Below are 16,160 nucleotides of genomic sequence, written 5' to 3'. Positions count from 1 at the left end.
ACAGCGGTTCAATGTTTTCTAGGAATAGACTCTAACTTAGTTTATTCAGCTAGCTAACTTGGTACAGTATTCTTCCGTGAAAACCACCCAGGACACCGTATCCTATGACGCCATAGCTAACTAGCATGCTAGCATCCAATAACACACGGTTTAGCACCAATACTTGGTTACAACAAACTACCAATTGTGTTAACACACTAAAAATATAATTTGTGTCCGTGTCTAGTTCCTTTTTATTGATAACAACCTACAGTTGAAGTCGGAAGTTTACATACACCTTAGCCAAATACATTTAAACTCAGTTTTTCACAATTCCTGACATTTAATCCTAGTAAAGATCCCCTGTCTTAGATCAGTTAGGATCACCACTTTATTAAGAATGTGAAATGTCAGAATAATTGTAGAGATAATTATTTCTTTCAGCTTTTATTTCTTTCATCACATTCCCAGTGGGTCAGAAGTTTACATACACTCAATTAGTATTTGGTAGCATTGCCTTTAAATTGTTTAACTTGGGTCAAACGTTTCGGGTAGCCTTCCACAAGCTTCCCACAATAAGTTGGGTGAATTTTGGCCCATTCCTCTTGACAGAGCTGGTGTAATTGAGTCAGGTTTGTAGGCCTCCTTGCTCGCACACGCTTTTTCAGTTCTGCCCACAAATGTTCTATAGGATTGAGGTCAGGGCTTTGTGATGGCCACTCCAATACATTGACTTTGTTGTCCTTAAGCCATTTTGCCACAACTTTGGAAGTATGCTTGGGGCCATTGTCCATTTGGAAGACCCATTTGCGACCAAGCTTTAACTTCCTGACTGATGTCTTGAGATGTTGCTTCAATATATCCACATAATTTTCCTTCCTCATGATGCCATCTATTTTGTGAAGTGCACCAGTCCCTCCTGCAGCAAAGCACCCCCCACAGCATGATGCTGCCACCCCCGTGCTACACGGTTGGGATGGTGTTCTTTGGCTTACAAGCGTACACCTTTTTCCTCCAAACATAACGATGGTCATTATGGCCAAACAGTTCTATTTTTGTTTAATCAGACCAGAGGACATTTATCCAAAAAGTACGATCTTTGTCCCCATGTGCAGTTGCAAACCGTAGTCTGGCTTTTTTAAGGCGGTTTTGGAGCAATGGCTTCTTCCTTGCTGAGCGGCCTTTCAGGTTATGTTGATATAGGACTCGTTTTACTGTGGATATCGATCATTTTGTCCCTGTTTCCTCCAGCATCTTCACAAGGTCCTTTGCTGTTGTTCTGGGATTGATTTGCACTTTTCGAACCAAAGTACATTCATCTCTAGGAGACAGAACGCGTCTCCATCCTGAGCGGTATGACGGCTGCGTGGTCCCATGGTGTTTATACTTGCGTACTATTGTTTGTACAGATGAACGTGGTACCTTCAGGCGTTTGGAAATTGCTCCCAAGGATGAACCAGACTTGTGGAGGTCTACAATTTGTTTTCTGAGGTCTTTTGATTTTCCCATGATGTCAAGCAAAGAGGCACTGAGTTTGAAGGTAGGCCTTGAAATACATCCACAGGTACACCTCCAATTGACTCAAATGATGTCAATTAGCCTATCAGAAGCTTCTAAAGCCATGACATCATTTTCTGGAATTTTCCAAGCTGTTTAAAGACACAGTCAATTTAGTGTTTGTACACTTCTGACCCACTGGAATTGTGATACAGTGAATTATAAGTGAAATAATCTGTCTGTAAACAATTGTTGGAAAATTACTTGTGTCATGCACAAAGTAGATGTCCTAACCGACTTGCCAAAACTATAGTTTGTTAACAAGAAATTTGTGGAGTGGTTGAAAAACTCGTTTTAATGACTCCAACCTAAGTGTATGTAAACTTCTGACTTCAACTGTATACTGTAGAATTTTGGGAGTGATGATGTCACAATGGGACCTTTAGAATGCTGAGGAATAGGGTTGATAAACGTTTTTAAGAATTTGAAGTTGGGATAGCCTGAACATGTGAAAGTTGGTTTGGTGTATGTAGCTTGAACGGTTCAAGAGTTACTGTTGGTGGGTTGTTTTATGCTTATTTATGCAAATGTGTATACACTGAACAAAAATATAAACGCAACATGTAAAGTGTTGGTCCCATGTTTCATGAGCTGAAATAAAATATTCCAGAAATGTTCCACATGCACAAAAAGCTTAATTCTCTAAAATGTTGTGCACAATTTTTTTTTGAAGAATTTGAAGTTGGGAAAGTGGTCAAAGTAGCTGATTTGTGTTAAAAGTTACCTTGTTTACTGTGGATATAATATAAGGTTGGGAGTGAAGATGTCACAATGGGACGTTTAGAATGCTGTGGAAATCCCATGAAAGTGGATGGAGGTCAAGCCACACTAATAAGAAGTATGTCGAAGATTTAAAGTGGGGACTCTTGCTTGGCAAGCACTACCATTGAGTAATCCAGGAATGTCACGAGTTATTTGACACGAGAAAGCTCGAGAAAAATTGCTCTACAGAGCACCAGTAGCTACAATGAATGGCTAAATTATTTCCGGACACGGAGGGTCCGCGGCGCACCCACTGATGCTCCTCCTCCTCCCTACTCTATAGGAGCTAGTGACGACCGAGGTTGAGGGGGTCGTCACAAGTTAACACAGCCACAAAGTCATAAACCTCGCACATTTCTACAATTTATCTTATTAAAATCGAAATAATAAATGTAACTCTAGCCTTAAACACAATGTTAACCTTATGCCTAACCTTAATTTAATTATAGCCCATTTTAACTTTGTGGCTGTGTTATCTAGTGGGAACCGGTTGAGGGACGATCTCCATGTGGCCGCTTTATCGGGGGTGGGACTAGTAGTGATCGTTGTTGAGGAAGACTGATTCTATCCTACTAACGTTACTATCTTACAGGTAGTTAGATACATGTTAAAGGATCTCACAGGTTGACTATAACTTTGGCTTGTGGAAATAATGGTTCAATTTCAAAGGTGTGCGCTGAAAAACCTTATCCTGCAGAATCCGTACTGTCGGGGAGTTCTACCAGCGATAAAAAGTTATATCCCTGAGTTCGCATTTTGCCTCCTGCTTGGGCATCGACGCGCTGGATACAGTACCACATCAGGTTAGTAGCCTGACTATAGCAATATAAGTAGCCTACTCTAGGCTAACATACTATTGTAGTGTACATGTAGGCTATTAATGTTTTTGTTAAACTTGCACTGAGAAGTGATTTTGTCAGCAAAGGTTGTCAAGTGGACACACATTCCACTGGCGCAATATTTGGAGTTAGTTGCAATTAAAAATCTACAACATATATTCAGAGAGGAAGAAGCAAAGCGAGAGGCCTTACTCCGCACAAAGTCTGTCCACGAAAACGGAAGAGGAATTTTTGTATGGAGGTCAATGCCTCACGCCTGCCTTCCATCTTTGAGGACATGTATTTCCATTGTTAGAGCGATCACTTGACTATCTTGTCAATATAGATAATCTTTGATATAGGCTATGTTTACCCCTATTCATGACTCCAATTACATTGCATTACGCTGGCTGGCTAAATTGAGTCATTGGACGTCCCATTTAGCCGTGTGAGAGAAATGTCCCAACGCTGCCCAAATGCTCTGTCCAAAACGCAAATACACTTCGCATGCGATACCGTTTTGGAAACATTTCGAATTGAACTTTCATATAAGCGAGACAGAAGCATGTCTGTTCAACTAAATATATTCCCAAATAAATGTATTCTCAAATTGTATTTTGTCTGTTACGCTGTGTGCACTAAACTGACATGCATGATTGTTGCTGACACTCCAATGTTCAGATGAAGCTGGAATTAAATAGTCTATAACTCGCACCACCGTGTTGCTCAACTCAAACAGCAGTGTGTAGCTGCTGGCAAAGTCATTCAAAGCCTATACTTCATCACTCAGGATGTAACTTTCCAGTGCTCCTATTTTTGCCATTTTAATGTTATTAAAACTACACCAGACAACCCTATTTACTTAGTCGGCTTGTTGTGTGTTCTATGCAAGAGTAATATTCCTCTCGAGGTGCATTGAAAGTTGGGAGCCATAGGCGGGAAAAATGTATTCTGATAAGCAGTCAATTCACAACAACTCTTAATGCAAGCGCGGGTAAACACTTTTGAATACAGTTATGGCCTTTGTTAAAAAAGAGGGGGATCCTAGTTTTACACTTAACAAAAATATTGTAATGAACCGGGCTGGGTCATAAACGAAAAAGAGATGGACACCAGGTGTGCAGGGCAGAACACAGGTTTATTCCTAAACTGGGCTATTGTTCAGGCCACAGACCACGCCGCTAAATTACGAGCGTACACAATGTCAAGTTAAGTGGCAGACTCAGGAGCAGATCAGGATACCAAAGAGAGAGAGATGAGACAGTAGCCCCTATTTATTCATTTCAAAACCCCGCGGGATGACCCATCATACCCCCCAACCTTTCCGTCTGTCCTGGCATATTTAACCCCTGCTAGCACCCATGAGAACAATAACACGAACACGGAACACAATACCGGGTCGTTACAATATAAATGCAACAACAAGAAACATGCAACAATTTCAAAGATTTGACTGAGTTACAGTTCATATAAGGAAATCAGTCAATTGAAATTGAAATACCTTTTTCTTTAAAGGTATCTGTGACCAACATGCAAATCTGTATTCCCAGTCATGTGAAGTCCATAGATTAGGGCCTAATGATTTCGCATGACTGTAAAACAGTAAGAAAATGTAGGCACTCACTACTATAAATCGCTCTGGATAAGAGCATCTGCTAAATTACTTAAATGTAAAATTGAATACAGATATGCATCTGTTGGTCACAGATACCTTTAATATAAAGGTAGGGGTGTGGATCAGAAAACCAGTCAGTATCTGGTGTGACCACCATTTGCTTCAAGCAGCGCGACACATCTCCTTTGCATATAGTTGATCAAGCTGTTGATTGTGGCCTGTGGAATGTTGTCCCACTCTTCAATGGCTGTGCGAAGTTGCTGGATATTGGCGGGAACTGGAACATGCTGTCATACATGTCGATCAAGAGCATCCCAAACATGCTCAATGGGTGATGTCTGGTGAGTATGCAGGCCATGGAAGAACTGGGAAATGTTCCGCTTCCAGGAAGTGTGTACAGATCCTTGCGACATGGAGTTGTGCATTCAAATTGCCATTGATAAAATGCAATTGTGTTCATTGTCTGTAGCTTATGCCTGCCCATACCATAACCCCACCGCCACCATTGGGCACATCTTCTTCTGTTGCTCTCTTCACTGCCTCAGCATAAGACACCTTCTGCACTAGCTTCCTGCCATCCAGGACCTCTATACCAGGCGGTGTCAGAGGAAGGCCCTAAAAACTATCAAAGACTCCTGCCACCCTAGTCATAGACTGTTCTCTCTGCTATCGCACGGCAAGCGGTACCGGAGCGCCAAGTCTAGGTCCAAAAGGCTTCTTAACAGCTTCTACCCCAAGCCATAAGACTCCTGATCAGCTAATCATGGCTAACCGGACTATTTGCATTGCCCCCCCTCTTTTATGCTGCTGCTACTCTGTTTATTATTATTTATGCATAGTCACTTTAACTCTACCCACATGTACATATTACCTCAATTACCTCGACTAACTGGTGCCCCCGCACATTGACTCTGTACCGGTACCCCCTGTATATAACCTCCCTACTGTTATTTTATTTTACTGTTGCTCTTTAATTATTAGCTTTAAAAAAATTATAATCTTAAACTGCATTGTTGGAAAAGGGCTTGTAAGTAAGCATTTCACTGTAATGTCTACACTTGTTGTATTGGCGGATGTGGCAAATAAAATTTGATTTGATCCTGGCAACCTCAACCTGCCTTTCTCTCACCGGACACCTCTGATCTCCAGCACAATGGGTACCACTACAGTTTACACACACACACAACGTTTTCCACCGATACTACACATTCCTTAGTCTCATGTCCTCCTGCACACTTCTCACATCTAGGAATATCCCTCCTACACACTGCTGCCACATGACCATAAGCTTGACACCTAAAACACTGTAATGGGTTCGGGACAAAAGCTAACCGACACATCCTGACTTCACTTTGTCTGGTAAAGACTCTGCATCAAAACTCAGGAGCACAGACAGTGTCTTCTCTGTTTCACCACGCTCTCCACCAGGTCTACGTCGCAACAAACGGCGGGTGTCACAGACACCGGGAATCTTCAACTTCAGTTGACCCTCAACACTTAACTTCACTCCAGTTATCACTCCTTTCAGCAGCACCCTGCTCTGGAAAGGAAAGCAAGTCATATTTCTTGTCCCCAGTTGCGTGGTGTGGAGCGCACGCTCCCTCTGGACGGCAGAAACGCAAATAATCTACACGATTCCACTTTGAGTCGCTTTCACCAACCCAACATTCTCCAACCTCGTTTCCACCCAACCTGACACCATGTATGGGTTTACCAGAAAGCAAGGATCCATTCTCTCCAAAAATCTCACTCCCACTGGGCCAGAATAATCTTTGTCATCATCAGGATGAGGCTCAAACTCGGCGGTCTTCACCACACCTGCCACCGCAATTAATTCATCCTCACTCTCGTCATGTTCAATTTCCTGATCCACCACTCCATATTCACTCAAAACATGTTCCACTTTTCAATTATTATTCCTCTCCATCTTGTCCTTCATCAGATCTTCCAGAAGGCTTGTGCATTCCCCCATTCCATATATACTTATTTACATTTACATTTTAGTCATTTAGCAGACGCTCTTATCCAGAGCGACTTACAGTTAGTGAGTGCATACATAATTTTTTTAATTTTTCATACCCCCCGTGGGAATCGAACCCACAACCCCATGCTCTACCAACTGAGCTACATCCCTGCCGGCCATTCCCTCCCCTACCCTGGACGACACTGGGCCAATTGTGTGCCGCTCCATGTGTCTTATGTTCCACTTTCCTCCTTTTTTTCCTTTCCACCCATCTTACCCCCACCTCATGGCCACACCGGCAGCCATTGAACCGAAAAAATTATCTGACCTGTACCCCGTGTGGCATTGTTTTACAACCAGAGTTTAAAGTATGGTTTAGGAGCAGTTGTGCGACAGAGCTCTTAAAGGGACAATGGCGTCTTAAACTGGCAATGACATACTTTGTAATATAAACCTAAAAATCTAATTTTTTGAGTGAATAATAATGAATAATTAGTTCTATATTCATATTTATAATAAAATAATAACAATTATTAATAATAACAATCAGGATGTTTTGTCCAATGGGGTAAATGCAGATGGACAAACCCCATGCTTCATCATATGTACATTTTATAGGCACTATGCTGCATCAGTTAGGCTACATGTGATAATGCTTATTGCTAATAGCACATCTGATAATATAGACCATGCATGGTCCAACATGTTAAAATAATTGTAACAATTTTTTACCAATATGTTATTCGGCCCATTTCTGGAGGTGGAAATTATATTTTAGATGGTGTCAGCATAATATATTTTCATACATTTTGTAGTAGAAGGGGACTGGAATTGGTCAAACTAGCAGTACAAAATGATCTTCTTTCCCTAAATGCAGGATGGTCATGACTTACTGACATGAAAGGGGAGGTTAACTTGGCCCCAGACAATAGATCTGGGATCGACTTAAGTTTCAGTCATGGGATGTATTTTTTTCGTTAACCCCTGAGACTACTGTGCGTACGCAGTTTAGGAAATTTGCACCCGCCTGTATTTTAAGAAACACATGCGATCCATCTGGAAATGTGGAATGGAATGGGGCAATTCCACCGTAAAAGCTGATTTTATGGTCAATCCGAAATCTGCAGTGGCCGTACAGCATTTACAATGATGCAGCCTCCGGAGAAGTCAGAGCATTCATACTTCTTGCGCTTCGGGGAGCGGTTATACACATCCAATAAATTGTTCTGCACCGCACCACTCGTAGTGATTGAGGGCTAATCTCTATAGCCATATAGCTAATTACGAGTAACTGGTTAAACAAAAGACCTTACCTCTTCTGATATGTTGGAGTACGTTTCCCGGTGCTGCACCATTTTCCCACCTGCATCTCCATCCCAAATCTTTTTGGGCCTGTTACAATACATCAATAATGACGGATTTGACAAATATCCACTTTGTTAGATCAGATTTGTTGAATGTGCGCCAATCCAGCATCCTTCTATCCCCCATGGTCTGCATTGACCTCTTTACCAGATCTATCCCCATTACCTACCCGATCTATTTCCAGGAGTTAAAACACATTTTCATGTCATTGAAATCCCTACAGGAGGTATCATAATATTTGTGAATTTGTTATGATAGCCTTTCGTCAAAGTTCTCCATGTTTGTTGTCAAGGAAGTTGTCAAGGAAGTGAGTTTGTGTTTATACAGGATGTACCGCCCCACCTACCGTCAACCAATCATGTCAATGCGGAGCTATGCGGAGCCATCCGCATTGTTACAACATTTATGAGGCACACGGCATCGGCGTACGTAGCTCGATTTGGCCTACGCAAGCCTCCGGAGGCTCCACAATTGCGTCACACGCTCTGTACGGAGCCTCCGGACCGCATTGCCGGATCAAGCATAAATCGGCTAACAGAGTGACACTGAGACTCAGATTTTTCACTTTAAATTGTGTCAAACAAAACCAATGATTGCAAAGTTTAACAAACCATACAACTCTATGCACAAGGACTAGGCTACTTTTAACGATTTCCACTGAACATTTTTACAAAAACACATTTACTTGAACAGTGCAGATGCAAAGTTTGGTTACAGAATGCCGATTTGTGCTGTCATTCTGTTACCAAACTGTGCATCTGCACTGTTCTTCATGTAAATGGGTTTTTGTCAAATTTGATGTGGAACATTTTAAAAGTAGTCCTTGGCGGGTGAAGGTTAATGTGTCCTGCGCTGTGAGTCAGACCCCCTGCAGTAACTTCCTCATTGTGTTGTGTCCAGCCCTGCAGATGACTGCATTCTTATTCTCTGCATTATGAGAGGGCTTATAGATCCCACTGGGCTCTGACTTCAGCAGTCTCAAAACACCATCATTACTCCTAATAATCAGGCCTAACTAATTTATTACTGCACACACTACATACGTTTTGATAGGCTTGCTTTTGATTTAACGATTGACTTTTAAAGATGTTTCTTGTTGTTGCCTTTTATATCGAGATGATAGAGAACCAAATCGTCTCTTTGTGATCAAGGGAGAGATGGAGGTAGAAAGGGAGAAAGAGAGGGGGGTGTATTTCTCTCTTTCTGTAGCAGCTTTAGCAGCAGGACTCTGGCAGATCAAACAGGCTTCCTCTGGATTAGAGAAAGGTAGATATAGGGGGAGAGAGAGAGAGAGAGAGCAGCTCTTTGTAGTCTCTGATAAACATAATTCTTAAAGATGGGCCAGAACAACAAACATGAGTGCTGACCTTTAGAACAACACTTTTCTGTGTGTGTGTGAGAGTGATGGAGTGGTGACTGTCCCTGTCTGAAAGTGATGTGCTCTTCTCTCGCCCTTCAGCGCTGAGGCACCATCAATAATTCACCAGCTCATCACACAATTCAATGCTGCACAGCACCCTCTCTTTACCAGGGGTAGGCAACTACAGTGAGGGAAAAAGTATTTGATCCCCTGCTGATTTTGTACGTTTGCCCACTGACAAAGAAATGATCAGTCTATAATTTTAATGGTAGGTTTATTTGAACAGTGAGAGACAGAATAACAACAAAAAAATCCAGAAAAACGCATGTCAAAAATGTTATAAATTGATTTTAATTTTAATGAGGGAAATAAGTATTTGACCCCCTCTCAATCAGAAAGATTTCTGGCTCCCAGGTGTCTTTTATACAGGTAACGAGCTGCGATTAGGAGCACACTCTTAAAGGGAGTGCTCCTAATCTCAGCTTGTTACCTGTATAAAAGACACCTGTCCACAGAAGCAATCAATCAATCAGATTCCAAACTCCACCATGGCCAAGACCAAAGAGCTCTCCAAGGATATCAGGGACAAGATTGTAGACCTACACAAGGCTGGAATGGGCTACAAGACCATCGCCAAGCAGCTTGGTGAGAAGGTGACAACAGTTGGTGCGATTATTCGCAAATGGAAGAAACACAAAATAACTGTCAATCTCCCTCGGCCTGGGGCTCCATGTAAGATCTCACCTCGTGGAGTTGCAATGATCATGAGAACGGTGAGGAATCAGCCCAAAACTACACGGGAGGATATTGTCAATGATCTCAAGGCAGCTGGGACCATAGTCACCAAGAAAACAATTGGTAACACACTACGCCGTGAAGGACTGAAATCCTGCAGCGCCCGCAAGGTCCCCCTGCTCAAGAAAGCACATATACAGGCCCGTCTGAAGTTTGCCAATGAACATCTGAATGATTCAGAGGAGAACTGGGTGAAAGTGTTGTGGTCAGATGAGACCAAAATCGAGCTCTTTGGCATCAACTCAACTCGCCGTGTTTGGAGGAGGAGGAATGCTGTCTATGACCCCAAGAACACCATCCCCACCGTCAAACATGGAGGTGGAAACATTATGCTTTGGGGGTGATTTGCTAAGGGTACAGGACAACTTCACCACATCAAAGGGACGATGGACGGGGCCATGTACCGTCAAATTTTGGGTGAGAACCTCCTTCCCTCAGCATTGGAAATGGGTTGTGGATGGGTATTCCAGCATGACAATGACAATGGGTTTTGCCACCAAGTACTAAGTCATGTCTTGCAGAGGGGTCAAATACTTATTTCCCTCATTAAAATGCAAATCAATTGATAACATTTTTGACATGCGTTTTTCTGAATTTTTTTGTTGTTATTCTGTCTCTCACTGTTCAAATAAACCTATCATTCAAATTATAGACTGATCATTTCTTTGTCAGTGGGCAAACGTACAAAATCAGCAAGGGATCAAATACTTTTTTCCCTCACTGTAGATTCAGCCGCGCACCGTTTTTTTGTCAGAGCAAATGGTCGGGGCCCCGCAAAATAATTATTAATAATATGTACACTGCAAATTGACCACAACTAAGCCCAAAAAGAGATTGTTATTTTCAAATACAATTGTTTGTTTTTTTACCCCTTTTTTGGTAGTTACAGTCTTGTCCCATTTCTGCAACACCCCTACGTACTCGGGAGAGGCGAAGGTTGATGTGTTCTCCGAAACACGACCCTTCCAAGCCGCACTGCTTCTTGACACACTGCTCGCTTAACCCGAAAGCCAGCCGCAGGAAACACTGTCCAGCTGATGACTGAAGTTAGCTTGCAGGTGACCGGCCCGCCACAAGTCCCTAGAGCGTGATGGGACAAGGAAATCCCGGCCGGCCAAACCCTCCCCTAACCAGGACGACGCTGGGCCAATTGTGCGCCGCCTCATGGGTCTCCCGGTCACAGCCGGCTGTGACACAGCCTGGGATCGAAGCCGGGTCTGTAGTGACGCCTCAAGCACTGCGATGCAGTGCCTTAGACCACTGCGCCACTCGGGAGGCCCTCAAATACACTAATTTCATACCTTGATTACGTTAAGACACGATCACATATCTCTTTTAACTATTTGTGGGAATATTTTGGAACAGATTTCCTAAACAATGTTTTGGGGGGCTGAATTCCTGATGATTTTAGAGTCTCTTTTGACCAAAAACTAAAATCCCCCCAAAAAAGAGTCACTGGCGGGACAGGTTTGGCCTGCAGACTGCCTGTTGCTCTATGCCCTCTCTCAACCCACACTTACTCTTTCTCTTTCTTTGGTGTTTGTTCTTCACTGGTTGCCCATTTCTTGTGGCAACAGGTCACAAATCTTGCTGCTGATATGGCACACTGTGCTTTTTCACCCAGTAGATAAGGGAGTTTATTAAAATTGGGTTTGTTTTCGAATTCTTTGTGGATCTCTGTAATCTGAGGGAAATATGTGTCTCTAATATGGTCATACATTTGGCAGGTTAGGAAGTGCAGCTCAGGTTCCACCTCATTTTGTGGGCAGTGTGCACATAGCCTGTTTTCTCTTGAGAGCCAGGTCTGCCTACGGCGGCCTTTCTCAATAGCAAGGCTATGCTCACTGAGTCTGTACATAGTCAAAGCTTTTCCTTAAGTTTGGGTCGGTCACAGTGGTCAGGTATTCTGCTACTGTGTACTCTCTGTTTAGGGCCAAATAGCATTCTAGTTTGCTCTGTTTTGTTGTTAATTCTTTCCAATGTGTCAAATAATTCTCTTTTTGTTTTCTCATGATTTGGTTGGGTCTAATTGTGTTGTTGTTGTTGTCCTGGGGCTCTGTGGGGTCTGTTTGTGTTTGTGAACAGAGCCACAGGACCAGCTTACTTATGGGACTCTTCTCCAAGTTCATCTCTCTGTAGGTGATGGTTTTGTTATGGAAGGTTTGGGAATCGCTTCCTTTTAAGTGGTTATAGAATTTAACAGCTCTTTTCTGGATTTTATAATTAGCGGGTATCGGCCTAATTCTGCTCTGCATGCATTATTTGGTGTTTTTCGTTGTACACTGAGGAAATATTTGCAGAATTCTGCATGCGGAGTCTCAATTTGGTGTTTGTCCCATTTTGTGAATTATTGGTTGGTGAGCGGACCCCAGACCTCACAACCATAAAGGGCAATGGGTTCTATAACTGATTCAAGTATTTTTAGCCAGATCCTAATTGGTATGTCGAATTTTATGTTCCTTTTGATGGCATAGAAGGTCTTTCTTGCCTTGTCTCTCAGATCGTTCACAGCTTTGTGGAAGTTACCTGTGGCGCTGATATTTAGGCCGAGGTATGTATCGTTTTTTGTGTGCTCTAGGGCAACGGTGTCTAGATGGAATTTGTATTTGTGGTCCTGGCAACTGGACATTTTTTGGAACACCATTATTTTTGTCTTACTGAGATTTACTGTCAGTGCCCAGGTCTGACAGAATCTGTGCAGAATATCTAGGTGCTGCTGTAGGCCCTCCTTGGTTGGTGACAGAAGCACCAGATCATCAGCAAACAGACATTTGACTTCAGATTCTAGTAGGGTGAGGCCGGGTGCTGCAGACTGTTCTAGTGCCCTCGCCAATTCCTTGATATATATGTTGAAGAGGGTGGGGGGCTCTCTCTCTTGCTATCTCTGTTTTAATCTCTGCCTCTTCCCCCTCCTCTCCTCATTTTGGATCTCTCCTTCTTTCATACTCCCATCTCTATTTCTCTCTCTCTGAATGTCTCTCACCCTCTCTCTGTTTCCCCAGGCTGTTGTAGGTCTGAGCTCCAGCTCCAGTAGTTGTTTTTGCTGGTTGCCCCTCCTCTCCCTCTCCCTCTTCCTCTTCTCGTTCTCCAGGCTCCTCACATATCAGGGCCTCTTTCCTGAGGAATGGCTGTCTATCTGTGTCTGTCCCGCTCCCCCCTCTCCTAGTCTTATTTCCCCACCAGTGAGGGGCCAAGTGAGAGGTTAGGGTTAATGTGTGTGGGGGGCCAAGGGGACCGAGAGGAAAGGGTGAGGCCGCCGCACCTACACTGTTCTACTCACTTGTGTTTCTCTAATTCTGATCCTGACGTGGGCTACCGGGGGTCCACACACTTTGCATCTGCACTGTTCGGATTTAAAGAAAAAGTGAAACATCTAAGTTTCAGTGTCACTCTGTTACCGTGGAATTGCCCTATGGAAATGCCAGCGCAAGGTGAGAGAATATGTCGTAGCCTAGGTGGCGGGTGCAACTTTGCTAAACTGAGCACAGTAGCCTAAGTGTATATTTTGTATTTGAAAGATTCTCGCTTATATGAAAGTTAAGTTCCGAAAGGTTTCCAAAACCGTATTGCTAGCGAGGATTAATAAGAATGTTAAACAGAGCATTGGGATTGTAGTTCATTGGTATGGCAACTGCACCGCCCTCGATCGCATGGCGCTACAGAGGGTGGTGCGTACAGCCCAGTACATCACTTGTGCCGAGCTCCCTGCCATCCAGGACCTCTATATCAGGTGGTGTGAAAAGAAGGTCTGGAAAATTGTTAGTCTCCAGCCACCCAAGTCATATAGACTGTTCTCCCTGCTTCCGCACGGCAAGCGGTACCGGAGCATCAAGTCTGACACCAACAGTCTCCTGAACAGCTTCTATCCCCAAGCCACAAGACTGCTAAATAGCAAATGAAATGGCTACACAGACTATCTGCATTGACCCTTCTATTTTATTTGTATTTTTGCACAGTCCATATGCACACACACTCACTGACACGGACACTCCAACACACTCGCACACCATTCTTTTGCTAACACACATAACATGCACACACATTCCTACTGACTACACACACACACACACACACACACACACACACACACACACACACACACACACACATACTCACTCAATCACAATCATCATATATGCTGCTGCTACTCTGTTTATCATACGCTATATACACTACCAGTCAAAAGTTTGGACCCACCTACTCATTCAAGGGTTTTTCTTTATTTTTACTATTTTTTACATTGTAGAATAATAGTGAAGACACCAAAACTATGAAATAACACATATGGAATCAAGTAGTAACCAAAAAAGTGTTAAACAAATCAAAATATATTTGAGATTCTTCAAATAGCCACCCTTTGCCTTGATGACAGCTTTGCATACTCTTGGCATTGGAGATTGGACTTCTCACAAAATGACATCCAATATCATACACATCACCCTACTCAGATTTACTACACACATAATATCTTGACAAAATGTTCTAACATCTGTAGTATTGGCTCACAGGCAAACAGGCAAGGGAATAAAACAAATATTGCTAGAACCTGAATTCTGAATATCAGACATTTGAAATCTTAAATTTTGACCATCATAGTACCTCTTATGGTAGTAACTTTACAAGCACTAATTATGGTCAATTTAGACTGAGAATAGTATCTAGTTATGGTAAGGGTTGAAATAAGTATAGCCAGTTATAATTGTAACGGTTTAGCAGATTATAAAAAAAGAAGATCAGTTTTACGTGGCAAAAAAGAAAAGGAATATAACATGTACTGTTTACAGGAAACTCACTCTACATCCTTAGATGGAGTTGCATGGAAAAAGGAATGGGATGGTGAAATAATTTTCATCAAGGTGTGATGATATTAATTAACACAAATGTCGATATGAATGTGCAAATAGTCAGGAATGATTCGCAAGGAAGGTGGATCTTTTTTAATATGAAAGTGGATGAAAAACAGATTTGGCTCATGGTCCGAATCAGGATGATCCATACTTCTTCGAAAATATTTATACCAATTTATTGAACTTACAGGCAACAAATGATCAAATCGTTATGGTGGGAGACTATAACACAGTGGTAAGTACCTCAATGGACCGTAAAGGAGATCACTCTACAAACTATCATCAATGTGCCCTTAAGGAAATCACAAATATTATGGACACATTAGAAATAGTGGATATTTGAAGACTAAAAAACCCTGACCTAGTGAGATATACAGTGGGGAGAACAAGTATTTGATACACTGCCGATTTTGCAGGTTTTCCTACTTGTCATTTTTATCATAGGTACACTTCAACTGTGAGAGACGGAATCTAAAACAAAAATCCAGAAAATCACATTGTATGATTTTTAAGTAATTAATTTGCATTTTATTGCATGACATAAGTATTTGATCACCTACCAACCAGTAAGAATTCCGGCTCTCACAGACCTGTTAGTTTTTCTTTAAGAAGCCCTCCTGTTCTCCACTCATTACCTGTATTAACTGCACCTGTTTGAACTCGTTACCTGTATAAAAGACACCTGTCCACACACTCAATGAAACAGACTCCAACCTCTCCACAATGGCCAAGACCAGAGAGCTGTGTAAGGACATCAGGGATAAAATTGTAGACCTGCACAAGGCTGGGATGGGCTACAGGACAATAGGCAAGCAGCTTGGTGAGAAGGCAACAACTGTTGGCGCAATTATTAGAAAATGGAAGAAGTTCAAGATGACGGTCAATCACCCTCGGTCTGGGGCTCCATTCAAGATCTCACCTTGTGGGGCATCAATGATCATGAGGAAGGTGAGGGATCAGCCCAGAACTACACGGCAGGACCTGGTCAATGACCTGAAGAGAGCTGGGACCACAGTCTCAAAGAAAACCGTTAGTAACACACTACGCCGTCATGGATTAAAATCCTGTAGCGCACGCAAGGTCCCCCTGCTCAAGCCAG

General features: G+C 42.5%; 1 protein-coding gene across 1 annotated transcript in view; it reads left to right on the top strand.

Annotated features, from left to right (window-relative positions):
• Nucleotides 1-2,832: 2,832 nt before the first annotated feature.
• The window catches only part of LOC121575808 (nucleoside diphosphate kinase-like), a 31,444-nt gene continuing 18,116 nt past the window's right edge, over nucleotides 2,833-16,160 (top strand). Inside the window, exon 1 of the mRNA XM_041889097.2 lies at nucleotides 2,833-3,101. Coding sequence (XP_041745031.1) covers nucleotides 2,951-3,101 — 151 coding nt within the window. The 5' untranslated portion in view covers nucleotides 2,833-2,950. The remainder of the gene's footprint in view (nucleotides 3,102-16,160) is intronic.

Source organism: Coregonus clupeaformis, chromosome 10, assembly GCF_020615455.1.
Source record: "Coregonus clupeaformis isolate EN_2021a chromosome 10, ASM2061545v1, whole genome shotgun sequence".
Classification (NCBI taxonomy): Eukaryota; Metazoa; Chordata; class Actinopteri; order Salmoniformes; family Salmonidae; genus Coregonus; species Coregonus clupeaformis.
Note: the sequence above shows the minus strand (reverse complement) of the source record. Positions and strands in the feature narration are given on the sequence as shown.